At 34.7% G+C, this 27,887-nt stretch overlaps 2 protein-coding genes across 7 annotated transcripts in view; one reads left to right on the top strand and one right to left on the bottom strand.

The window, feature by feature from the left end:
* Positions 1–125: 125 nt before the first annotated feature.
* LOC139976815 (uncharacterized) lies at positions 126–11,935 on the top strand. Its single transcript, XM_071985621.1, has 6 exons — positions 126–274; positions 2,569–2,712; positions 5,911–6,066; positions 6,746–6,923; positions 7,573–7,675; positions 11,564–11,935. The coding sequence occupies exons 1-6, from the start codon at positions 229–231 to the stop codon at positions 11,756–11,758; spliced, it is 822 nt and encodes a 273-aa protein (XP_071841722.1). The 5' UTR covers positions 126–228; the 3' UTR covers positions 11,759–11,935.
* A 437-nt stretch (positions 11,936–12,372) lies between these two features.
* The window catches only part of LOC139976813 (uncharacterized), a 177,517-nt gene continuing 162,002 nt past the window's right edge, over positions 12,373–27,887 (bottom strand). For 5 of the 6 annotated variants that reach the window (XM_071985611.1, XM_071985612.1, XM_071985613.1 and 2 more), the window contains 6 exons: positions 23,643–23,792; positions 21,357–21,438; positions 20,160–20,278; positions 19,639–19,767; positions 19,316–19,474; positions 12,373–18,043 (listed from right to left, as the gene is read on the bottom strand). In XM_071985611.1, coding sequence (XP_071841712.1) covers positions 17,906–18,043; positions 19,316–19,474; positions 19,639–19,767; positions 20,160–20,278; positions 21,357–21,438; positions 23,643–23,792 — 777 coding nt within the window. In that variant the 3' untranslated portion in view covers positions 12,373–17,905. Of the gene's footprint in view, positions 18,044–19,315; positions 19,475–19,638; positions 19,768–20,159; positions 20,279–21,356; positions 21,439–23,642; positions 23,793–24,936; positions 25,084–25,418; positions 25,550–26,176; positions 26,249–27,887 lie in introns of those variants that run through there. The other variant, XM_071985616.1, reaches the window with a different exon arrangement.

Below are 27,887 nucleotides of genomic sequence, written 5' to 3'. Positions count from 1 at the left end.
TTCATCGATACTTTTGCACACGGTTGAAAATTACGAAATGTGTGCACTGTGTATCTAGCAACTTTAACATGATGGTAAAATTAATTATTTTTTCATGTAAGACTTGGATCTTACGCGTGATACATTTTGCACACGGCACGCAATACAAATACTTGATCTTCAACGTGTCAAATTTAATAATCAGCATTCAAGTTCGTCACTTCCATTCTAAGTCTACGTCAGACAAAGATGTTTTCGACAATTATTCTTGCAGCGCTTATTGCGCTATCACAGGGTAAGTAGAAACAAAATAAATGTAATTGGGGTTATATTCTAAAGACGTGCTAGTATGTAAGCATTTATTACAAAACGAAAGTAAATTGTAGCCCCCCCCCCCTCAAAAAATAAAAATCATTGTATCTATAAATTTACGGAAATGTAACCATAAGTTGATATTATTTCATTTTGCTTAACCGATATCATTTGTATGCTTAAACTCCGTACAATTAATTATACCACCACGTCAGGACAAGAACATTTCGTGGGATGTAAACATCCCCAAAAGCAATTTGATGTTTTATTTTTATTTTTACAAAACACAGAGTACTTCTAACTTAGTTTTTTAATTAGCCTGTTTCTCAACGTCTCAAGTCTGACGCAGTTAGAAGCTACGTATGTCCAGTTGCGTTAGTATACAATCATAGTTGTCATACTTTTTATGTCCAATTTATTAGTCACCGTATGTAAGAATATGTAAGTACGTGAATTGTTGACATAAGTATACTTCAAACGTGCGTCAAACGTAAGTACGTGAATTGTTTCATTGTTTTCTAAATACCTTAATATCATTATTGTTTTTATTATTGTTGTGGGGGGGGGAGGGAGGTAGAGGGTGTTGTCATGTTATATGCCCTTCCAATTTTAATGAACTATCAATGTTAAGTACCAGAAAAGTACGAAAATGCATTTTTCAGCATATCTGGAACCAAATTGTTGAACATTCTTTGATTATAGATGACTTTACTTCATACCACGACAGAAATAAATCTGCTTTACATGCAAGATTCATCATTGCTTTTAATTTTCGGGTAATGCTACCCATTAGCTTATCCAAACAGGAAACCTTATCGAACAATAAAGCAATTATGTAACATTATTATTAAACTCTAGCTGCTTCCTGATGTTTTAACTTGCGATAATATTATTATCCGCATTAATCCGCCTTTATTTCATCAGAGATGGTATTAAACGGGATATTTTTTTAATATTTATATTACATTTGGTACGCTGTATTTTAATGATATTTTATCAACATTTAAATAGTTAATGAAATATTTAACAAAGTATTAAAAAAGTGACACATGAGAGTAGTAAGTCTAGCTTCTCATATTTAGTTTTTATACCACTATGACAAGTATCCAGCCAACGAAATATTTGCGCATTGAACGAAACTTATTTATTGCTCACTACTTTTCATGTATTCAATGAACATCTAGGGTGATGTCTTAGTTAATTGCAATCGTATTTAGAGAAATAGATGTATGTTTGGTAAACCGTCCGACGAAACTAAAGAGAGAAAAAAAAAGAGAAAAACATAATCATCAAATCATAATTATTAAAATATGTTCGAATCATAACAAGAGAAAGGATAATAACAGAATTCCATACTTTAGCAATACTATATATCATCATCTGATAACATGAAACATATTCTTTATCTGTTCACTTTTAAAGTGATTGTATAGTGTTATGTTTTGAATACTGTCAAACAAATTCAAAAACATTGTGTTGAATACCACTTTTACTACTTATATCATTTAAAACTTGTAAAGATTTTTTTATGTTACATTAACGTAGATAGCGGAGCCGAAATGCAAGTTTAAAAATGAATGGTCATAACATGCCTTCAGTAACACTCAATTACACAAGATAACAATGATAAATGTGTTATAGAAACGTGATATTTTTGTGTAGGATCTTATTTTTAATATGTTAATCAACTTTTTTTCCCCACAGAGTTATGTGTTTGTTGTGTTTTTTATTATTGGTGCTTTTTAATGTAATCGAATCGTGGAAATTATGTTTAATAGCATGTTTATTAAATCAGATTATTGGGAGGTATCATGCATTAAGGGTTGATCATTTAACCTTTTTATTATTTATCAAACATCTCATAACATATGATGAATGCAATTTCATATTTATTCGTTATGAATGTATGTAGACCAACAATGGAAGCCCTGTTCTTTTATCACATTTAGAAACATAAGAAATACAGCTTTTATCACAAGCATTGGTATGATGACGCTTAAATGTTCGTATTTTTTCATCAACTGTTTTTTTAAATTACGTTTTAATTATAAATATTCTGCCTTTCTTTTATGAATTCCAACCAAAATCAATAAATAACATTCAACGCAAAGGATACTGGCAGCGGATACAACTATTTCAGCCAACGGTGCGTTCGTGTTTATCACCTACAAAATTCGAATCATATAGTTTCCAACATAAAAAAGAAAGATAAATGAAAAGAATTTGATAAATTGCTTCTTAGGATACAAAATTATCTCTTTTGGTTATTACTGTTAGCCAACGATCCTGAATGTACTAACTATGATCATCCGGACTACGGTTGCCAAGGGGATTGCATCTCTACATCTTCATGTCCTGGTGGCAAGTACATTTCTGGTCTGTGCCCTAGCTACGGTATTTCCATTAAGTGTTGTTTCACCGGTGAGTAAAACAGTTTTTTTATGCTGCATCGTTTGTTTATAATATGCAAAAATGACATGACTACAGAATCAAGCTCTCTGAGGACAATACATGGAAGTGCTACGCCGCGAAGAAAGGACGCGAAAGTTTGAAGAAAATCATGACCTTTGCCAACCGATTCACATTGCAGAGATTGCAGTAACTGCTGTAAATTTAAAACTTTTGTACCACAGTAAAAACTGGATTGTACTGACAAATGTGATAAATCGGTAACATGTGCTATTAGGTTTATAGTAACAACTGAGATTATATTTAATCCCAACAAATGCATCAACTGGACTTGTCGGAATTACACATAAACACAGTACTTACTGTAATCCTAGTAGCACATGCTACCGATTTTAAGCAAGATTCATTATATTTACTCTGGTATAGTTAATATGATGTTGTTATATTTCGTTTACAATTCTCCTTTTCTGGAGGGAATCCAAAAGTTCATTGAGCAACAATCACTACTTTTAATGGAAACACGAACAGATGACAGAGATTGTACAAGGCGGTATCCTTTAAAATCGTGCCAGAAAATAAGTGAAATAATACTTTTGTTCTCACATCTATGGTAGCCTTTACGTCAATATGGTGAGTTATTCCATTAAGTACTGGATGCCATACACACGTAACCAGTTTGCAAAACACAATTAATCATTTGTAATAGATATTTTTGATCAAATTATACCAATTTGTCAGTGGGCCGATAACTATCTCAGCGGTCTATTTGATGAAAGCATGGGACCGTAAGCAGTAGTCTGGGCCATTTAGTGTATGTTACTGGACTCGGCTGCTTTAATAATATTTTGGTAGGCCCGACGGCAGACTAAGAAAGTGGCACATTTCGATAACCAAATGAATATGCAATGGGCTATAAAGACTAAAGTACACAGGCTCATTTTGATTACCGACCTGGCGTTAAATATTAATACTAGCCACTTTTTCCCGGTCCGAGGAAGGCATCAGCTGCAATATATTGATTTCTGAACATGTCACCGCCACTCACCCCCCCCCCCCTTCTCGTAGGATCAGCACCACTGGTGTCTGAACGGAATGTACCGGTAATTTACGCTACTGGGTAAGAACGATCTGACAGTATCAGTATGAATGATGTCATCACAACAATTAGGCTGAGAATTTTTTTTTCTCTATCATTTATTCACGGAAGAAATTATTTTTCTACATAAAGTTGCATTTTGGTAAACGTCTGAATACATAGAACATTTACAGTTATACAACTATTCTCAAATGTATCACATTTCAAGAATAAATCAATGAGGATATTACTATAGGAAAGTAAAGCTTTCGGACGACATCTACCATGATGGCATCACAGACCACGTGCAATTGTTCACAAGATGGAAGATTGAAGAGTTTAGTCAATCAAAAGGTATTCACATAACAATTAAGGACTGACTATTTAAACTACAACAGAACCAATGGCACATGTCATGAATTTACACGTAAAAGTGTACACAAGAAGATGATGAAAAAAATCCTAGTCTAGACAAAATTTGCATAGCAATATAACTATTGATCAATCAAAATCCAGTAAAGAGAACTATAGCTCGAGTAACCGGAAGTCACTCTTTTTGGTTGTTGTGTAAAAACAAAGGTTCTTTGTGCAGTTGCGGGACGTTCATGTCGGAGACTTAACAATGTGGCTGATGCGTCATATGAATTTGGAGTGTCGTATTTTGGAAACTGTTTTACAGATATTTCTGTAAAGTATGTCCTGTATCTATGCATACACTTTTAATTTGCCTTTTGATGTATGTAGCCTTACCTGTGGACTGAACGTTGACTTGAACTGATGCATGTATTTATAACATATTTAAGGCTTTCCTCAATGAATAATTTCATACATTATCCAGTCTATTCACAAGACACAGTAACGTAACTCCTATGGGCTCGGACCGTGCTGAGGCCCCGACCAAAAGTAGTATTGTTGTGTCATTTCTCGTGATGTATTTTAGCATTAAAACATATTCTTCAGCAGGAAACAATGTGTAAATGCTAAATGGCAATTCAAATGTTCTAAACCAAGCCCCTCTGCATTGATCCTGCATAAATCGTTGGACCCATGGGCGTTCGCAGGGAGAGGCAAGGCGGGATGTCACTTGCCCCCCCCCCCCATGGAAAATCAAAAATGGAAAGAAAACATAAAAATTTGATATTTCAATGATTTCACCCAACCAACAGTTCTCTAGTTATGTTCATTGCATACGGACCCATAATGCATTACTGAAATTATTGAAAGTCAAAGTCCTAAGACATGATATCTCTAAATAACCGATGTGTAAATGCAACTTGGAACGCCCGGGAAGAGTCTTTTCCGACAATCTAGGAGTATTTTGTGGCCCCCCAAAAAATCGCGCGCCAACTAGTAGTGGCGCACCGCTTAGATAGTATCAAGTAGTATGTTACACCTACATGACCAACTGATCCCCCCCTTGTGAACATTTCTGCGGTCGCCCTTGCTTGGAACTTCTGATAGTGATCCTTTGGTACAGGAGCCGGAGCCCCCGGGCTCATCGTTACGCCCCTGACAAGACATGTAGTCAAATAAGCTAGTTTGGAGATAACAATTGAGCATGCATTGTCCCTTTTTTTGTGACCTTTCTCTACAGTTCAATCGGTAATCATGTAATTCACTGCAATGTTATAATAACCGCACAATATAGCTAACACCGTTAAGTCAACGAGGGTGCATATTTCACCAGGCTGTTTTATCTATATATTTGGAAGCAAAACCATTTCTATGTAAGTTTTGGAAATGATATGTTGGTATACGACGCCCTGTCCAGGCAACTGAGAGTATTGTGAATTTCGAATACATTTATTCTGTCGATTGTGTGTGTTATGTAACATGTAAAAATAAAAATAAAATAAAACGATTTGTCGGCGGAACCTGTATGTAGCGCATTCTGTCATTAACGTTACAGTTTATTGTTTATTTCTACGAAAATAATGTGACTAGCAAGTCTTTGACAGTCTGATGTCATCTATGTGTTCGAGATTAGACAGATGTGTTGATTATACGATATTCACCAACTCAAAGAAAACCTCGAGCAGGAAAAAACTACGAAATCATTCGGATATACATTAAAAACATATTGTGAAAAGTACTACATTTCATACACAATAATTTCTCATTCTTGTTTTGATCAGCCGACAGTGACACTGAGTGTGCTACGTATGACCATTCCACGGCAGGAGATGTTGGAAGCTGTGTATCTACATCACAGTGTCCAGGTAACTTCTACATCTCCAACCTATGTCCGACCAAGCCAGCCGGTGTCAAATGTTGCTTCACCAAGCCATCAGGTTTGTACATGAAACTACGGAGGACGATTGCTCTTTGTTCACATTATGATAGAGTTGAATTAAATTTAGGATTGGTAAACGTATTACTACACACAATACAATCATGCAAGGGATCGGGGAGGAGTGGGGGAGATGGGGGTAATTTGGTAAAGTGAGGGAGGGGTATGGGGGATCTTATAAAGTAATGTATATCAGGTGATACGTGTGTTTAAATATTAAAGTGCAGTCAAACGTTAACCATGCTTATCTACCTATAGCACCACGGTAATTCATGTACAGGATTACATGCATTACGTCTATCGGCTGCAGAGAATCACTCATGTTCAATGAAAACACATTAGCGGATTTCGGTCAAACCACTAAGCATGTACAGAACAGAGATATGGCATTAGTACTGTCTTAATGGAAGACATATCATGCCAATGTATGTGTTTTAATATAATAGTTTTCTTTAATCTGATAGTTCAGTGAAAGAAGCTACGTCTACCGATAATGTAATTGATATTGATCGGACCCGTCGACGTAGCCTGAATTGCTGACTTAAGGAGGGACACCTTTCTTTAAGGTGCAAACCAAGGGGGGGGGGGGAAGTCATGACCCCGTTCCCTGGATTGAGATGGGTGAATGGATTGATGGATCTATGCTGACATTTCAACGTTTCATGATTTTTGTTTGATAGGAACCTGCAGTACTAGTGGTGGATCACGTCAGGAGCTTGCCTGTGCCATTAAGAATCATGCAAGGGTGTATCTGTTGGATAACAACGGATATTTGAATTCAAAAGGTTCAAACGATGGTGCCTCGGCATATGATAACATTGTAGACACATGTAACGGTGGCGCAGCCCGGCGATCAAGGTATTTTCTGATCTTTCTGTTGACATATAGGGGGTTGGAGGATGGAGCTTTTCTGAATGGTTGCCTCAAAGATCTTTCTATTCTTAATATTTAACAAGTATCATTTTAGATTTGAATATGCCCTATATGAGTCTTTATCGCAGAGCATGCAAACTCTCTTTTAAAAAAACAACAAACAAAAAACAAAAGGTAAGTTTTGAATGGAACTTGTCTACTCATCAATGACCATTGAACATAATGCACGATAAGCGATCACTCTAATTTGAGCAAATATTAACCAAAACTTGGGTATATAGGTTGCCCTCCCCGTCCCCCTACCCCCAACAAAGAGTAAAATATAGAAACTTTTAAACTTTTAACTAGTTAAACCGTCGTAATTTGGCTTTATTTAACTTTATTTGGATACATACTTAAGTTTTAAGAGTGGTTGAATGACGTTAATAACATGAGATTGCTTGAAGACATTCATTGATTAATGAAACGTGACTATGTCGACTGTGTCGAATAAAAACTTAGACTTTAAGCTAACCAAAATGTTTTCAACATGTCTTATGTTGATCAATCCACTCACCAACTAAACCCATCATTGGAGCTAAAATGGAGCTCAGTTCATTTTACAAATTGTACATATATATATCTTTTTTTTCAGTTACACTTGTTCGTCTGGAACAGCTCCAGGTGGTACCACATATCTTAGTACATCTGTACTACAATACATTTTGGATCTTCTGGACGATGGTTATAATCTTCAGGTAATGTGGTTTTGCTAGCTCTTGATCTCTATTGAAAATGATATTTCAGATGGTTCTCATATTCATCGCAAATAACCAGAACAAAATTTGACAACACACCTGCATCACAGCAGTGGCGGAGCGTCCATACAGTCAGAAGGGGGGGGGAGGATGCCCCCCTGACGGACTAAAATGGACTGCTGGCGCCCTTTTCAGCTTTTTACCACTTTTAACTTATTCGCGATTATTTACTTTTTTATAGCGCTCTCATCTACCTATTGACATTTGTCCCATTTTGTTGGCGATGACACCTGTTTATTCTTCGTTTATCTGAAAATTAGCAAGGCCCGGAAAGGGTCATTTCCGGCGATCTAGGAAGTATCTTTACTCAAAAACTTTCTGTACTCTCCGCGCCAACCTGTGGTGGCGCTCCGCTTAGATAGTGTCGAAAGCGCCCCTACAGACCATTCTCGCCCCCCTTGACCAATACCCCTAGCTCCGCCACTGCATCACAGTACTAAAACTTTCTAATTTAAGTTTGACTATCTTTATATGCTTTACGAACATAGCTGTGACGTCAAATATTCACTGTCCAGATTGCCCAAATTATTGCGAAGCCTACCGGTTGGCTGGGTCCTATTTATTTAAAACAAATCAGGAGCCATTTACACTGTGATATTTTTTTAGATCTTATGATAGCATAAACATAAACTAATTGTGACAGTTAACGGAGTTTTAAGAGAAGTTAGACACAATTGAATGAACTGGATGAAGTGAATTATCATTTCTAAAAGCTGAGTGAATAATGCATACGACTGAAAATTTCAGTTTACGTTCTATATGTGATGTATACCCCTGATCTGTGAATATGGTCAGTACGTAAAATGATGCTATTAAATTTTCTGTTACATTCAAGGAACTGGCATTATATGTGTGTATTATACTACATATTCCAGTCACGTTTATTATTGAACCTCAGCTGTTTAAAGGATTGTTTGTCAAAAATTAAAATTGTTATAGAAATACAACATCCATATAACTTTTAATCAGCATAAGGAATTTGAAGTGAACAAAACCCTTGTTTTTTAAAGTCCTATTTCAACACTTAGGATTTTTAAAATTAGGTATATATGAACATTTTGTAGCGATGACATGCTGTCAACCGAGTTTTGATACATGGGAGCAAAGTGAATCTGTGACGTCATGACCATGTATGATTGTTCATATACCACTTAATGTTGGGGATTTGGGATAATTTTCTCCTGATTTGGGAGCCATTTTTCTCCTTAGTTGTAGATCAGTTAAGCAAATGCTTTGGTGTAGTATTTTGTCCTTGTTAAGTACAGTATTTATGAACCAGAAATACAAACATGCATCAACGTTTCGATAATGTGATACCCGGACTTCCCTTCTCTTCATTTGTACTACTCTTGTAGATTTTCCACAGATTCATTTATAATTCACTGACATCAATGCAAAGTTGAAATCCATGTTGCTGTTGACTTTGGCAAATTGACCATTGATTTTTTTCATTTTCATACACCAAAAATTAATTTGGCTATTACATGCTGAATCTGTGTGAAACACTTCTGGTAAGCCAACTTGAGATAATCTTGCGTGCGTGAAATATGTTCTAGTTTGCTTATGGAAGTTTTTCAGTTACCTACATCATTCTTTGGAAAGAGGACTGTTTCCAAAGATTCGCTTCTAACAGTAAGCACTGCTTTGAACTGAAATTAAGTTGGCCTCATTTCTCACGTCCACGTTACTCCAAACAAGAACAAACTTGTCCAGCATCAAGTGATGAAATAAATCTTCCACGAACTGCAACTGGCAGAATGTATACATTGCTAAGTAATAATACTAATAATAATGAAGAAAAAGGATATCAATGAATACGTTCATTCAGACCTCTAATTGATCGGCATTATTATCATACACTTTGGTAACTCTTGGCCTTACCGAGCAATGAAAAAAAAAACACTTTGAACAATTCTGACTGACAGAGTATAGTCGATGTTTTGTAATAAACTCCAAACATATATCAATTGAGCGACACATCCTTGCAGGCACTTCCTTGTTGGAGGTAAATATTATCATACCTTGTGAAAACCATTGATATCTCGTTGGTTCATGGCGCAATGACCGGCTGAGAGGAATTTAAAGTTTTCACTGTAACATATTCAAGATGACGTCTTATTTGCCTTTTTGGTATTGAATACCTCACACTAACCACACACTGAATTGCTGGAATACTAGCTTGCTGATAATGTGAACAAGCTTATAGGAGAGATCACGTTGTTTTTCCTTCTTTTCTTTCTGTTGCTTTTGGGTATTAAAACGAATGGTATAAGTATGAACGTTAGCCTCTTAATCAAGTTGATGTTTGTTTCCCGGATACCAACTTTGATTTAAAAACAATCATTTAAACATTCAAACCCTAGTAGATGATCTAGTTGATAAAAATTAACGTTTGTTTATGATTTGAAACAAATGTTGATCTTTTCCTTGTATACATTTGTGTCGCCTCCGAATACTGCCACTGATTTTCATTCAGATCAAATTAATGCCGACAAGAAGCGTTTTGACGGATTCCGTGTTTGGACCTGCATTGATATTAAGTACATTCAATCTACAGTTAATGTAACCAAGGCCAGCAATATGGACAACTTCCGTCGAGATTAAGCAAATGGGTGGCAGGCATCAACCATTCAACTGATGGCGGCAGAAAGAAATATATGATTATTATCATTTTTATGGTAGTCTATTGGCTTTGCCCATTGAGATCAACACAGTACGCGTTGCTTCTCTATATGACTCCTGATATGAAGTATATCTCAGCTCAACTTCGTTCTCTGGGATATATTGATTATAAGGTTTTAGACTTTTTACGCCATAAAATGGTTGTACTGATACCATCACGGTTCATCTCCTCAATATGGAACGTCGACATACTAAACATGAGACATATACAAGATTCCACCTGGACACATCATCTTAACAATAATTTCACACAAACCTTCGATGACTTTAAACGACATTTGACCTCCACCGTGAACTGGCCTTTAAAACTCAATATAGTTACTCATACAAAATTTGAATTTCTGAAAGTTTCATTTCATTACAAATCGTCAACGTTTTACCTCTGATAACCTCAAGTGACTTCCGACTTCCAGAATAAATAATAAGTTTTTTATAATACAATAACAGTCAAATTACTTTTGTGCTACTCTATAAACGATGGGACATCCACATGAAGAGATTGAAGGCCATCACAGTTTTCTTTATTAGAGATCGAATTTACAAGCAAGACGTCACATACACATGCACGAGCTAGCATGTTGCATATTAGGTTACGAAATACATCGACCCCCACCCCATATATATATATATATATATATATATATATATATATATATATATATATATATATTTATATATATATATATACATATATATATATATATATATATATATATATATATATATGTTTAACAATTTATGTACACATATTTCGTACCACACTGCAACATTGGTGTGAAATAAATCTGCAATATTTTAAGGTACCTAAGAATAAAAGCCCTGAACATCCTTAATAAGAGACCTTAAAGGTATTCATGTACCGGCAATGTCATTTTCGATTTATTAACTGTGTGAAGTATTTAAGGGTTGAAGAAATTCAAGGCCGGCCCGGATTACATACCATACCATAGTTATGATCTTTTAGATCGGCGAGGCGATAATTAAGGGAACACTTTCTCACAATACGTACCATTACAGGGCCAGGGCCGTTTAAGTAGAGACAAGAATAACAATTTTGTCCTAATTATTTGGATTGCTCACACCCTGAAGATGATAATTGAGTAATGTTCTAAATTTACTATTCCCACTACTACATTCTTCCTACAGGTAAACTGCCTTGCAGGAGCTTGCCATTCAACTAACTCCTGGCATTACCAGGGTACTGCAGTGGACTTCCAAATCAGCAGTGGTGATCCCTACTCTACATGGATGAGCTATTGCAGCTCACATGGGGCACGGGAGAACCTTGGACCAGGAGATGCCGGTCACAGCACCCACACACATTGTGCTTTCTCCTCTTAAAGAGCATGAAGCAACTCCACAAAGAATCAACACGTCATTTTCTCTAGATCAAAGTAATATACAGCTATGATTAGTGCACACCATATAACCTGGCCTCTAGAAATGAACGAAAACAAACTTGTGTACACATATGTACGGTAAATTATAAATTCAACATTCATAAAAGTTCAAATTCAACATTGTACTTGTCTTTTCTTTTCGAGTTTCCTTCGTATAGTGTGACTTTTGTCTTTGCAAGTAACTGATCATACGTGAGCTTTTTTCAAATACAAATTGCCCGGGGTAAAAAGAGGGGAGGGGAGTGTTCTTGCGGGGAGTTGAGTTGTTTGTCACCCAGTTTGTCCCCGAAAGAAAAAATTGAAGATTTTTACAAAAATTAAAATGATGCAAAATAATTGGTTAGCAAAACCAGATCAAGATTTCTCATTGTTTCATACTTTCACACAATGTGTTTGAAAAATTTGGATCTCTGTGATCTTCACCTACGTATAGTCATCTTCATATTGCTTGCAAATTAGCTACCCGTCGATAACAACATAACGCCACATAAAGAGGTCCGACAAAAAACTGACAATTCGGACTCAAAGTCGGAGAGACGGTCATAAAAGTCCATATATTTATATGACGTTTATTTCAATCCAGAGATTCTTTATCTCAAAATATGATATTTAATTAAGAAGTGAAGAAAATGTTCTGTCGGAATAGTAGAAACAGGTCGAAATCTCAAGATTTCCACTGAAAAGTTGACTATTTCATCTTAACATTTCACTTTATCGGCAATGGAGAAAGAAAACAAATATATTTGCCACATTATCTGTAAACTTTCAAACAACAAAATATGAATCAACACTCGATAATGTATTCCATTAAAGGGTGAATGAATTATCGTCACCTAGGTGTCACGCCGCATAGAATTGCCATATCATAGGACTTGGACAACATCATGTTGATAGGCAGCCGATTCAAACAGGGATTACAATAACTACTGTAATTCTTCAAAGTTTTGCATCACAGCAAATACTTGATTGTGCTGACAAATCTGATAAATCGATAGCATGTGCTATTATGTTTACAATAAGAGCTGAGGATATGTGTAATCCCAACAATCCTAACAACTGACCGATGTAGAAGTTGAAGGAAGCTAGTATGTGACATGGACGGCGGAGCCCATATTTGAAATGAACGTTGTAGTGAAAGCTAGGGCACCAACGGCAGTAGAGTAGGCAGGAAACTATCAGCAATTGAGTTATGAGATAGTGGCATATGCGTGTAGTCATCCTTCGTTTTGTGAGGGGAAAAAACAAATGTAGTCCCCATAAACTTTGTATTGATATGACTTTTGATGGCACAGTATAGGCTCTGCCTTTATTATGAATGCGAATTTAAGATATGAGGAGGGTATCGGTAGTTTGCTGACATCGGTTCTAGGAGGGCTTTGGGAAACATTTTGTGTCGGTAAGCGAGCTTACATGGAAAAAGGTGATATCATTTCAGTTAACTACATTTACGTCTACGAAATTGAGTGAGTGTATTATAAAACATACTAAGCTATTTGGAAGAATAACGTTACGGGATGAAGCGGAGGACGAACGTGTTTATATTCTCCCAGTGGCCACGGCTCTGTATTTTTAAAAAATACGATTTTTTTTATATCATACGTTTGAGGCAAGAAGTCAATACTTCGACGTATTAAGAGGTATATGAAAAAAGACGTGGTCATTTTGACGGTAAGCTGTCAATTTCCAAGTCCTAGAATTATGGTCCCGTAATTCATTCACGGTGGTACTGATGTGTGATACACTGCAACTCCAAAAAGCATTTTGATGATTTTGAATGTGTACACAAATTTATTTTCTAGTTTATGACTTTTAAATTGAAAACATTTAGACATGGCAAATGAAGTATTGTGGGGGTGGTTCAAACCCACACATTTACTCCTCTAACCGCGCCGTTGTCCCTGTGAGACTGTTAATATTAAATCATATTAATCAATTTTGAGAGAGCAATGTATTGGCTATTTCAAAGCAGTGACCCCAGGATCTTAAATCCTGTCAGAATAAGTACACAAGTTAAAAATATTAAGAATGATAATTGAGAAAATAAGCCTAACGATATATTAATTGTACCCATTTAAATTAGCAAACGCAAGATATTTGAAAGCCTATAAAGAGCTACAACACGGTTATGTCCATATACTTAGCAGTATACATAGACAAACAACACAGTTCACACATATATCAGAGTGATAAAAGATCACAGAGGTATAGTAATATTTCCAACAATCTATAACTTGATAAAAACAGAGACATTTTTTTTCATTTTTAATCAGATCGAAACTCATCTGTTAAGATGCAAGAAAGTCAGTACAGATCAACGATCATTAGTTATTCTAAACTAATTTCTAAACTGATCATAGCCTATAAAGATTAACATTCATAGTTGTATTTATGAACTAATGAACGATCGCAAAAGTAAAGTAAATACCAATAATATACTAGTTGGGCAGCTTCAGTTGCTATTTTCTAATTTCCAGCATGGGCAACATCATATTTCCTGTACAGTTTTCAGTACAAGTGTTTCAATATCGTTCAAAACACCACTACTTAAAAAACAAATATAGTTTTAATTCAGATTTATTGTTGTCTTATTTGATCCATATTAATAAACCATAAATACCTCCAGTGAACTTACTTTATTCTTAAAATGTTATGTGAATGATAACGTGATATACATGATATGGCATGATTATCTTTTGCTGAATAAAGCCTTCTTGTTTTACTTCTTGTGCTAACGCATATCCCTATTACGGACATGTAGGTAAGAAATAAATCGAAATAATTAACTACATGGGCAAAATTACTGCGTTAATGTGTTAACATATATGATACTGATTTGGAAATGGGCAAACTTACTGCTTTAGTGGAGCCAATAATTTCCTACGTAGGCAAAAAAAAAAAAAAATAGTGGGCAAATACTTTGTATAATGGATGCAGTAAATTAGTCACTATGTTTGAAAAATAGCTTAAAATATGACCACATCTTATGCGCCGCATTAACAACCAACCTTACGTTCTATTGGCGCATCAGTACTGCTCTACTAAAAAAGTGGTTTAGGTGTTGATATACCTCCCACCCCCTCCCCCCAAAAAATCCTTATATATAGTATCAGTCATAAATTTATTAACAGAGATCCAAATTTTGCAATTGACCATAAAACCTACGTTATAGCTAAGCTTTCATACATATGGACCTAATATTCCGGCTGGCTTTATCACTCGTTGCTAGCGTAAGATTGTCTAATTTAAGTTCTTGTAATTCCTAACACCTACATAACGAAACATGTCAATAATGCTGAGTGAACAGTGTTATCTATCATATGATATCGATTTCATGACCTGAGTATTTTCTACAGCATCCGACGAGGTGTCCCATGCCGATTATTCCAATGGACACAATCGTTACATAACAAAAACAAAAAACGGCTGCTGTGTGTCACTGAAAGCTGACTGATAACATGGTATACAATTTTTTCCCTCCCAAGAAAAGTGAAATTTGCAACAAACATGTGTGAGGGGATTGTAGCGAAATGTTATCATCAATTCTTAAAACATTTGCACTTCATCACAGTTTGTTTACAATTGTCAGCTGATTTTACTACACAACCAGCAGTTGCTTTTCACCAACAACAGACCAGCAATTCCCTTTGAAACCATCTCTTTTGTTCACCACTGGTCAGCCTGTTAAACATTGACACTCAATAGAATTAAGATCAGGCAAGCTCATTCTTGTTGAAATACCTTCACTACTGTACCCTAATAGTTGTTGTTGTACCATGGCAACAACTGGTCAATCAAGAGACAGTCTAAAAAAAGCACATGACACAATTCTGTAGATCTATACCATGTGCAGTCATCTTAGTAGAAGGACTTCACAAAGAAGCAAGATTTTTCTGCTAGACTCAAGGAACTGTATACTACTACTCATCTACACTACGTTATGTTATCAGCTGCAATAACTAATAAGAGGAATTCTCACATAGATTTAATTTTGGATATCATCTCCCATTTGTAAAATCATTCATCGCTTGTGCTATCCAAGGAGGAGTTTTTAATTTCAAGCGTTTTTTTTTGGTTTGGACGCGTTTTGTCGGATAATTGTATGAACATCATGACTCCGGGCTCCAGATGAGTTATTTTATTGGATTTCCACATTTCGAACGAAGATTTATTCATCACCACTGGTTAGGTTATGTAATTATATTTGATGTTAGGCATTCATATTAAGAATACCAACAGGATCATTCCTAACCAATATTGGGGGTTGACAAGCCACACTAAACGCTTGGTATTTTATGGTTTAAATGTACAGAAATCATAGCGTTTCCTTTGTTTACGTTGCAAAACTATTTATTCACTTTCGCGCGGTTCGGCTCAGATCTACAAAGTATCCTAGATGTTGACAGTTCTCGCATATTGAATAGGTCTATTAAGATCAACATCTATGTTTGCGTGTACTAAAACGAGCCATGTTTCAATTACAACATTTGGACAATTCCATAAATAGCCCTTATTTTATTTTGGAGAATACAAATTGATCGAGCGAAATCTTCAGGACACACGTTAGAATGTATATGGTATGGGTTTAAACATTGTGGCGAATCGAAAACTTATTTAGACTTGCCAACACTATTTGTTCCAACAAGGTTGAGTAATGCTCAAGATAGGTAATCTCTTTACAGACAATATACATTTGTTTTGGCAAAATGCTATTAATGCAAGTTACTGAAGGATAGATCATGAATAATGTCGACAATAATTGTTAATCGTTTGAGATTGAAACGTGTACCACTCAACAGCTTATAACTAGTATACCCCCATAAGTAAACTCGCCGGTTTGTATCTGATTAGTTAGACTTAATATTGATTTATGTCATCCATTCATGACCTACAATTGATAGTATACTTAACAACATTAATTAATTTACATAATATAAGATAATAAGATCCAAACATATCACATCCATGAAGAATTACTTGATTTACCACTACCAATGAAAGTTTAAACATAAAGAGCGACAGGTCGACTTAATAGTCAGGCTGCATGATTCCATATTGATTCACTAGTTTATCAAAACTTCTTGCATCAATAATATGATTATTAAACTCAGAAGTACATTCCAGTACATAATCATAAGTTAGACAATTAAACTGAAGAGCCTAAAAGGATGAAGTGTCTGATAGTTATTCATCATTTCTCTGTTGTATTGGAATACCCCTCTGTCTTGATCCGATATTTCAATAAATCATGTAAGAGGTCTCCTTTCTGTTACGTTTACACGAGCAAAATGCAACTAACCTTTTGCCAGGCAGCTAGTATGTACTATCACAAGTATCATCAGCATTCATTGTGTCATGAGGGTACACATTCCATACATTGTAGAATTAATAAAAGTCAAAGCAACAAAACAGCTATTAGATAAATTGCTTTTCGTTGGGCAATACCATATAAAGGATAAAATTCAGCCCAACATTAGTCTTGTTAAAATCAAAACGTCTCTCGATTAGTAAAACATTAGATACTGGTTACCTACACGATATCTAGTCATTTTTTTCATTCTATTTCAATGTTTGTTTTTTCCTGCATGGACATAATGTACACAAATAGAGTAAAAATGCTAAAAACAAGTTAAATGCAGTTACATCTCTTACAAAATTTAACAGAAGGCCTTCAAGGATTTACAGATATAGAAGAGAAGAAAAATACTTAGAGCAACATAGATGCAAAATTATTGTCTGGATAAAAGATTGATGCGATTAACATTTAACTTAACTTAACTTTAAGATGGAAATACTTATAAAATGTATAAAGATCAAATTCGAGTTATAATAACACTTAAACTGAGCAAGAGAAAGGAAATCGTTCATGCACCAGACCATCTTATTCCAAATATTTAAAGCAGAGACAATGATGATGAGGGATCTTAAGATTGATATTATCATGTATCGTACTTTAAAGGTGAATGTTGGATAGACATGTTACCATATATACAGTAAGCAGAAAGAGACATATGAAAGATGAAACCATTCTAATTAATGAAGCACAATGTACTTGACTTAGACTCAGTATATGCTAAGTAGAGCTTTCTTTTTACTTCTTTTTACTCTTTTTACTCTTCTTGCTCTTTTTACTCTTCTTGCTCTTTTTACTCTTTCCTTCCAAATCGGCTCCAGGGAGTTCAGTTGCTCCTTTCTTAAACAAATCCTCACTGTATGTCAGTTTGGAAACCTGATTGAACAAAATATGAATTGTTAGCATTAATAACAAACTGATGAACATAATACACCGGTTATGTTCTTGTATTAGGGAGATTTAATGCAGTTTAAAGTACCTAGTGAATCGGAATTGGAATTAGATGAAGAGAAAACGATCTCTGATGTTCATTAAATGTATAAGTAAAGATATTTTAAATGATACAAAGTGATTAATCTCCCAGGTTCATAACTCTTCTATTATTTAAAGTACTGATGTTTATTGACTTGGGTGCACGGCGCAATAATCTGTGATAACACGAACATACAACACCAACGTGTTTTCTCCAAAATTCGGAATGATTAATATCTTCTTTTACAATAATTGAACTGAGTGTTGGGATGATACTATCTTCTTTTTTTGGGGTCGGGAAGAGGGTTTGGGGTGGGAAGAGGGAGAGATGCGTGAGCAAATAAGTGACCGCATCATTGAAGACAATGGGAGAGGAAGACAGTATTGTTGTTGATATATGACACCCTAAGCTATGGTGCAATATAATAAGCCAAATAAATGATATAAATTTTAATATGGTACATCTCCACAACACAATAAGATAATTATGTGAAACGTGTATTGAATTTCAATGTCTTCATGTCTTAGCTTTGAGCTATACATTGTACAAATTTTGTTATTTAGTTAATGAAAGTCACATTATATAAAAACAAACCATGATATTAATTATACTGTTTTCTATAATTAAGATTCTGTAAAGCAGGATAAACGGATTAAATTTGAGACATTACTACATATTGATTACCAAAAAGGAATTGTGAGTCCTCGCTTAAGACTGAAATATAACTAAACAAAATTTTCCAAATACAGTAATGTTGCAACACTAAGCAATCCAACTCCTGGCGTTGTGTAACTTTAGTGCTGACGTGAAAGGAGGAAATACAACCCGTCCTACCACTCCTTTTATTAGGTCGGTGTGGCTGGCAGATTTGATGCTCAGTGAACACTCACAATGGTGACTAAAACTAATTTCATACATCCATAGAGACAACTGCGACGACACTTTGCTGGTCATATGTTGTTGCAAAATCAGGAATTACGTTTTATTCCCAGTATATGAGGAATACTGCCTAATCGTAGAATAGGACCATTCATTAATCTTAATTCTTAGATCATCTGCACCACATGGTATAGGGATACATTTATGTGTGAAGATGTCTGGAGATGACATGTTGCCAAATTTAGTTTTCTTTAAGGAGAAATCTACAAAAGATTATAATCTGGTACAATGCAAACCTTCTTTCTTGAAATAAACTGTATCTTATTCGGTTCCTCTTCTTGTTTGACTGTAATATCAAGATCAATCCATGAATTTTCATCCACCTTGTGCAGCAGTTGGCATACAAACTGAACCTTGGCATGGCCTCCTTCAGAAACTCTTTTCGTTGCAACCGACTGATAATAGAGATGACAGAGATGAATTTACATCTGCACTAATTCGTGCATTATATTAGGAACTCAACTCAAATGATACTGTGAATTCCAGTGTATAGGGTGATATAAAACGGAGGTACTGTAGACATCTTATAAATAAAAAGTAGCCAGCTGCTTTAACTCACCTGAACTTTGTTCTTTGCTTGCAATCCAGTTATTTCCACGGTTATTGGTTTATCCTTGTCCAAAATGATGAATGTATTTGGTGAATCAAGCTTAATGCGACCAACATGATATTGCTCCTGTTCCAGTTCCTGTAATTAAATTATAGACAAGCGTTACCATCAACTATTGGATAGCCCTTGCGCAGTGGTACCTACTCTGCCTAGTAAAATCACATTACTAGATACTTCTGTTCCCAATTTGGTTCTTAACGAAGAACGCGTGGATCATGAAAGAAAGCAAAACCAATGGTTAAACGCTGCAAGTTTTGTCCAATGACGTCGATGCAGAGTTAAAATATTGATATTAAGTCAAGGTTAACCATTCAAGATTCTCATTAAGCCCACATGTTTTAGGAGTCCAGTCGGCAGCTTCTTCATCTAATATACATCTGTACTATTTGACACCCTACGTATGGCACTAAGTGCCTTAGAAAATGTTTCTATTGCATAATATGATACAACATTACTGTGGATTGACTTACTTTTAAAGCTTCACTCTCATTATCAAAAGAACATAGCCAAACTGTTATTACAACATCATCCGTAAGATTCTGTAAGCCATTTATGTATGGCAATACAAAGCATATGTCAGGGTCTGCTTCTGGTTTTCGGAAATAGAAAGAAAGAGAAGAGTAAGACTTTCCAGTGAAATTATGATATTACGTTTCAACTAGCTTAATGAAATACCTTCGGACTGAGTGCGGTTTAGTCTGGCTAACAAGCAATCGATTTACTTTCTTTTGAACAAACTGTGGTATGAATTTAATATCTGCATATTTTAACTAAAGTATAGAAAGCTGGCTGCTCTTATGCTTTGTTAAATCAGTAGCAGCATAAAAGAGTAGTAGTGGGTTATAATAAAACTTTTATCCACAACCTCATCTATTAGTTTCTTCTATTTTTATGTAATCAAAGCAAATGAATATTTCCTTGTATAGCTTGACAGTTAGGCCTATAGACTGATAAGGGATAGTACTTTGTTTTGTGTTCTCTTGTGGGAGGAAAGGAGTATGATTAGTTTTTTTTTTCTGTTTCAGACGTTGCTGGCAATACAATTGCCTTTCAATATTTTCTTAATAGTTATAGCAATTGGTAAATTTTGTTACAGTTCTGTATTCTACTGAAAATTCCTTCCCTTGTTGATACTTCCTTCATATAGCGTTACAAGTTAAAGTTTACATTTACACAGAGTTTCAGATATATTCCAGTCTCAAGGAAAAGGTGTTAACTGCTGGTTCTTCTGCCAGGGAAATTGTTGGACAACCACCAAGTAATATTGTCCTAAGCGCCTGACGTGTACAAGTAGGGACCCTGTCTAATCAGTATCCAGTTCACCTGGGCCTAGTTGTCAATAAATTGGTTCATGGTAAGCGGGGCAAGAGGAAGGAAAAGGAGAAGGCATTGAGGAAGAGGAAGGTAGAGAGGGATGATACTTATTGAGAGATACAGGATATAGGTGGACAAAGTGAGAGGAGACTAATTGGGGAGTTAGAGAAAAGGAATTGGGTGTCTTGCGGAACTGGCGTTGTTTGGGTTTGATATTGCTAAAGGAAAGAGGAAAAGAAAAGGCAAGTCTCTGACTCGGAGCAAAAAGGGCCAAGAAAATGCATGTACGTGGAATCAAGGTTCCTGGCCAAAGATTTAAAACATGATAATTATCTGTTAAACATTGTACTTACTTGGGTTGAGAGGTGACTGGCAGTTTCTTCCTAACAAAATGTTTGCTAATGATGTGTGGTCTTCGCTGCGGTCATTATTATCCTATAAATTTACGAAAATTAAATATCATAGACATCCCACAAACAGTAAATTCTGTATTCAGCAAAGATATAATGTCAAACAATTTAATGACAGAAGAGGGAGGGGTGGGAATTAGAAAATCAACGTCATAGAGTGCAAGATGGCTTAACATTTTGGTTCATTCAGAAAATCTGACGTACGTTACATTTTGATCAAGATTATAGTATTTATGCTGGGCCTAATATCTCTATCAAACATATATGCTTAACTGTAATACTTCTCTGTATAGGATGTGCTTAAAGGTAATACATTCTTTTGATTTTTGATATTGCCACTCAATATGGAAAAATAACCAGCCACAGCTATGATTGAACAATGTGTCTGGTTTGACGGTCTCTCTTAAGTTCAATTGAACTATCTTTGGGTATTGTTTCTTATGAAACATACAGTTTTACTATAACGTGGTTGCATTACTACCACATATGCTAAAGTTACACATCCATGGATCATGTTTATCTTAGTTTTTCTTTACATCTCAAATGAAAAGTATCTTTTTGTTTCATTCCTGGTTTTTCATGAATCAATTATGTTGTAAAGATATGTTTCAGGAAATTCTTTCATTGGTTCTTGTTTTTCAATATTGTTTACTCTTCTTTGTGTCCTTATAATTTATTTGTCCTCATAATTGTATATGTCTTTATAATTTCAGGTTGTAAATAGTTGAATATTTTATTACTTAAATAGTCATTTTAAACTATTTTATGCACCCTTAATCATTAGTGAGATCTATCAAAGATTCTCTTCCTGAGGCATCCTTTGAATACAATCCCATAGATTGACTGCTTCTGACCCATAACCTTTGACATCCATAAAAATATAATCTGATGCATTCATCACATCATGCTTAGGTCTTTCTATGATTTCTTGGTAGTACCACGTACGTATAAGAACAATCCATGTGTCCTCCCCTAGCAGCATGTTTACAGCTGTACTAATTGTGACTACTGCTGCCTCACTAGACGTTTGAGCTCCATAATAAGAAACGATGCAGTCTTAACATGCAATATTGAAAATGCACATACTACATATATGCATGTTCAACCTTCTCTTCTGGAGATATAATTTTTTCAATGTTTCGATATTTTGACTTGCTGATCTTTGATGCTGCGGTTGACCTCCATTATTATGAGGCTGCCAAATAACATCTGGGATCATCTAGGGCTTACCTCTTTTAATGTTTACCATTTTGCATATTGACTTCATTTAACATACAAATTGTCTCTTTACTAAGTTATTTTACTTCACTCCTCTCTTACTTGTCTCCTTTTTCCTAGTCTACATAGACGCCACTGGTATAATTTTAGCACTGCGCCCCGGTGACCTCTCCCACAGGTCACCGCGCACCCTCTCTTCCTTCCGGATTTGCCCAGTTTCAATAGTTATAGTTCAATAGTTCAAATAGTTTTCAAATACGTCATATGGGATATATCCGTCTATCATAAAGATCCATCCATGTTTCCCTTAAGTTGTTATATTAATTCTTTACAATGTTTTAACATAAACTGAATTTTGAGATCCACCTAAAACAATTTATTTCATTAATCTAAATATGGGGCATGTACAGAATGATAATGAAAATCAGCTTATTCAGATAAATTTCTCTTCCCGACATTATATATGGTGTTCACAGTTCTATTTCTGGTGACCTCACATGACCTCTAGAACCCAGAAAACAACATGGTTCCTTCAATTATTATATGATGCATATACACCATGCATAATGCTCTCTCCTATCATCTTTGCAAGGTTTTCACACTTTACATCTGTTGATTTCGAATGATCCTTCAAAAAAAAAACCTTTTAATCTACTTCAAATGTGCATCCACATGTGTGAGATTTAATTATTTCTTATTGTACTTTATTTCTTATTTATTTCTCAAAATAATCCAATTATTTCTAGTTTGTATAGATACCATGTTTGAATTGGTTTTCAAATTTTGACCGCTGTTTACTTTTGACCACCACCAAAACCAATGGGTTCATAAATGTGATATAGAACATGTTTGAACTTATAATATAAACTATAAAAGCAATCAAACCTTTCACAATTTGACCTGTGCATCTTTCCTATTAAATATATAGAACAATGAACAGTACTATACAGTCAAGTGATAGCTTTCCTGTTGTGTAAGCCACACCTATCCTGACGTGTTAGCCACACCTACCTTGATCTGCAGAGCAAATGACACTCCTAACGACTCTCTTTCTTTCTGCTGAATATCCAGCAAACAAATACTGCTTACATCTTTCTCTATTTTTGGTAATCGAAAGCTACGCTTGACAGATTTCGATTCAATCAGGGATGCAACATTGATCTGTTTGAACAAAATGTAGAGTGACATGATATCCTTGGAGCTGTTTTTAAGGAGCTATTCAATTCATGCACTAGTTGACTTTTTTCCAATAAGGTATAGGTATCACTTTTTATTTTGGAAAAAAAAGTAAAACCTAGATATGCTACCAAATTAATTCTTTCTCCAAGAGGCAACAGAAAATGGTTATCTTATAAAAATGATGTAATTCTTAAATTCGATATTAAATTCGTGACGTTTCCTGTCACCGTCTTAAGTTATCCGTAGATAACTGATAACAGTTAATTATTTCCGTTAATTATTATATCACAAATTCATAATCTGCATAATTTACCTTGAGCATATCAGAACAGTTCCAGCAGTAAAGTATTAATATCATGTGCGGCCATGATTTGAACATTCCATCTTAATTTTACAAGCCTACACATATGTCTTTTATATCTAAAGCATTATGGCATATGGAAAATTCCACCAAAAGGTCAACCTTCCTACCAAATTTTTGGCCCACATGCCTAATTTTGGTAGCAAATAAGAAGACATGATATATATATATATATATATATATATATATATATATATATATTGTGTGTGTTTGGAAGCTCAGAGTCTTATTAATAGGCACAAACCCTTGATTTGTTTTCAAGACTTCAATCTTAACTGAGTTTTAGAAAAGTATAAAAATGAATTAAAAAATCAGTTTCTCTGCATACGTTCATTTCCCGTTATGTTTAGATTTTACTCGGCAACACAAAAAGTCGGGCAGCTGGTATTTGTCATGAATGGAGTACTAGGTAAGGTTCATGACTGTGCCATATAAAAGTTAAGTAATACTCTTGGCTTGGATTACATACCTTGTAAAGCTCTCCGAAGTGTCCATAACAATGTAACTGCCCATATTTATACCATCAGTCAGTGCATTGAACTATACTAAATTACCAGCTGTCCGGTATTAACCATTTATCAAGCATCTTAATAAGCCCAAGGATATATAAGATATTGATATTCAATTATGCAATGTAGCATATTAACAGCATTCCAGAATACAAACATAGTACACATGCATTTAACAATGCAATCTGACACAAAACAACCTGAACACCCCCAGCCATATCTGAATACTAGCTAGCTGTACAGTATGTATACTTACCCGCTCCATCGTAGAAGGCATGACTACTGCTTCTGTGGTCTGTAGAGTACAACTAACCTCAACTGGGGGTGTTGCGCAATTAATCAGCAATGTATCATAAGTGTCCAATGGAAGGTACTCTGATTCCTTAAGTTGTCTTAAATCGTGCTTGAATAAAAAATATATATATTTCTCTAACATATGATTTAGTTGCTCTACATAACTGGTGTATTTCTTTATGATCACCTAAGATAGAACTTTAATTAAAGTAGAGTAATGAGCTGCATGATGGGATACTAGAATTCATTGAAGATAATAATTATTTTCACAAATTAATGTAAAAAACTGATTTATCAGGAAAAAAACAGAATCAGCAGCAAAGTTCAATTACTCTAAATTAAAATGATGAAGATGTTTCAGTTGTTTAAATTTCATGCAACAAATCAAACAAGAACCTAATGCATCTTCAAACATGATAATACTACCATCGTTTTGTATCTTACATTGAATAAGCTTTCATCATCTTCACATACAAGGATAATTAAGGAAATATCCTGTGTAGCATCCTTGTTCATCGAAACCAAAGGGATGACACGAAAAATCTTCGCATTGAACTCAGATGAAACATACATTGCTGAAATATAAGATAAATGTGGTCAACAACTGAATTTAAATATCAATGGCATACCATGAACGCATGAACCTGTATAATGTAACTTTCTTTGGTTCCCTAAATGTTAATTGCAATTATATATTTCTTGTTTTACAACTCTCAACAATTGCTCCTTTCTTAACATATATGCATCAACTTCTGACACTATACTCATTTGCAAAAGCTTCAAATAGTCTCTGAATTTCATTGAACTTAAAAGCAACAAATTGTAAAGAAAGCCGCCATGTAACTTGTCTTTGATATAAGTTAAATTTACTAAATATGTGATTAAATGTCAAAGTGTATTATTAGATTCACTATCATAAATGGTTGCTGTTTTAATAAAGTCCCTCTTTTCAAAACACGTATACACAAACTTTATTACAGCCAATCTTTGATGCAAATATTCGAACCTCATGATAAAATGTTAATCTATTTGTCATGTCTATATAATTTCGACTACAATACGGCTTTGTTCTTGATAGACATTAACCTTAATGAGAAGTACCGGGATAATTCATCGTAAGTATACTCATGACATATCACCAGCTTCGTTTGGAGTAAGACATTCTTATGCATTAAGTGTTGCCAACTTAGAACTGAAATTACCGTACAACGATTTTTCGATGAATTGAATGTCGTCAACTGTCACGAAATCAAAGAAACATATTATTCATAACAGGCAACATAACGCAAACAAATATGACATATAGTGAAGTATTACTCTATCTCCGGAAGTTTTGGAATATTGACATGACTTTATATTTACTTTTTCCATTCATTTTACATCGATTACAATACATCCATTCACACATACAATTGAAACTTCTCCCTTGCATCCAGTTTTGAAGTGAGTTTCTACAAGCAAACATTTAACTCCATGAACAATAATGTATGAGTTGGTTCTAAATTTTAACCTGCTTCATCGCAATTTCCAACATTAAGGTCAAATTTAGTAGCAGATGGGAACACCCAGCTTTAATATATTATGTGCGAGATGCAAACTACTTGGCAAATATACGAAATATGTTATCAAATGTCAATGTAGACAAATGGATGATTGTCATTTTAATTTAAGTCCCTATTTCAAAAGACATACGTACACTACTTGACTTGAACCCTTTGCAACTTTAATTACAAATTAAAGAGGTTTCTTAATTTATAAAGTGATGAAGTAAACCCATTGCGTACATTTGGAGACATATTTACAATATAAGGATGTCACCTACATACACACATATACAGACATACACAGACACAAACTATCAACATCCCATAGATCCTTTCTACGTCTGTGAAGGAATAAACAAACTGTTTACTCCTTCTAAATAATTTAATTACTCATTAACTGTGCTGTGAAATAAACCGGAAATATAATGTAAACATAAACCAATTCATCAAAGAGTTTATTGGTAAGAGGTGGAGAGTAACTTCGGCAACTACTAATATTATACTTGTGGTACTGTGAAAATGTCAAGAGTTGCACATCTTTGTAAGTGTTTCGTTAAGTTATTCAAGGTAGAATATCTGCAGTGGTGACATGCAAATTGAGTAAATTAAAAATTCATTTATTTTAGAGAGGACCTGTTAAACATGATCACATTTTCAGAGAATTAATTTAAAACAACCTTATGTGATTCTGTAAATCTGCAGTAATCAGAATTTAAATGATCTTAATACACACTTAATAACCCAATAACATAAAGCTAGCGTTTACCTTATTTATTTTAAAAACTTCAGGACGGTTTGTCATTACACGTAAAGTAAACTAAATGGATAGGAATCTGCCAATGTTATTAAGAAAGCCATACATATTAGAACTAATTTTAGAAGGTTAAAATGAATAATCACATTTGATGTGAAACAAAGTTAGCTTTGATTCTTTCGTCTTCTTAATTGTTATGTGAATGTCATAGTGTACGTTATAGCTTAAATAAGATGATATTGCAGTAAACCATACTCTCATTTCACAAGAGAGATAATATTTACCTGCTTAGTACATGCAGGCTAACAATACACTTAAACATAATCGATGAATATAGTGTACAGTGTGAACAATAACTATTTGAAATTATATAAATAAAACTTTCATGATGCATGGTTTTGATGATAACTTCAGATACTTTTATCAGGATTATCATTCAAGGAAGACAATCTGACGTGTCATCCATGTAACATTATACATGGCTATTTTATATAGATATTTGTCAAATTTAATAACATTTCAGGATATTAGTGAGAACCAACATCATGCAATACTGCCTATTAGTTATTGTACTTCTTAAAATGCAATACTGCCTATTAGTTGTTGAACTGCTCT

The sequence above is a fragment of the Apostichopus japonicus genome, chromosome 12, assembly GCF_037975245.1.
Source record: "Apostichopus japonicus isolate 1M-3 chromosome 12, ASM3797524v1, whole genome shotgun sequence".
NCBI classification, from domain to species: domain Eukaryota; kingdom Metazoa; phylum Echinodermata; class Holothuroidea; order Aspidochirotida; family Stichopodidae; genus Apostichopus; species Apostichopus japonicus.
The sequence above is the reverse complement of the archived record's forward strand: the minus strand, read 5'-3'. Positions and strand labels throughout refer to the sequence as shown.

What these genes read in the sequence shown, in the direction of transcription:
- LOC139976815 (XM_071985621.1), top strand. Translation starts at nt 229, where the DNA reads ATGTTTTCGACAATTATTCTTGCAGCGCTTATTGCGCTATCACAGG. An exon ending in CATTAAGTGTTGTTTCACCG is followed by an intron (nt 2,713 to 5,910) that starts GTGAGTAAAACA and finishes TGTTTTGATCAG; the next exon opens with CCGACAGTGACACTGAGTGT. An exon ending in GGCGCAGCCCGGCGATCAAG is followed by an intron (nt 6,924 to 7,572) that starts GTATTTTCTGAT and finishes CTTTTTTTTCAG; the next exon opens with TTACACTTGTTCGTCTGGAA.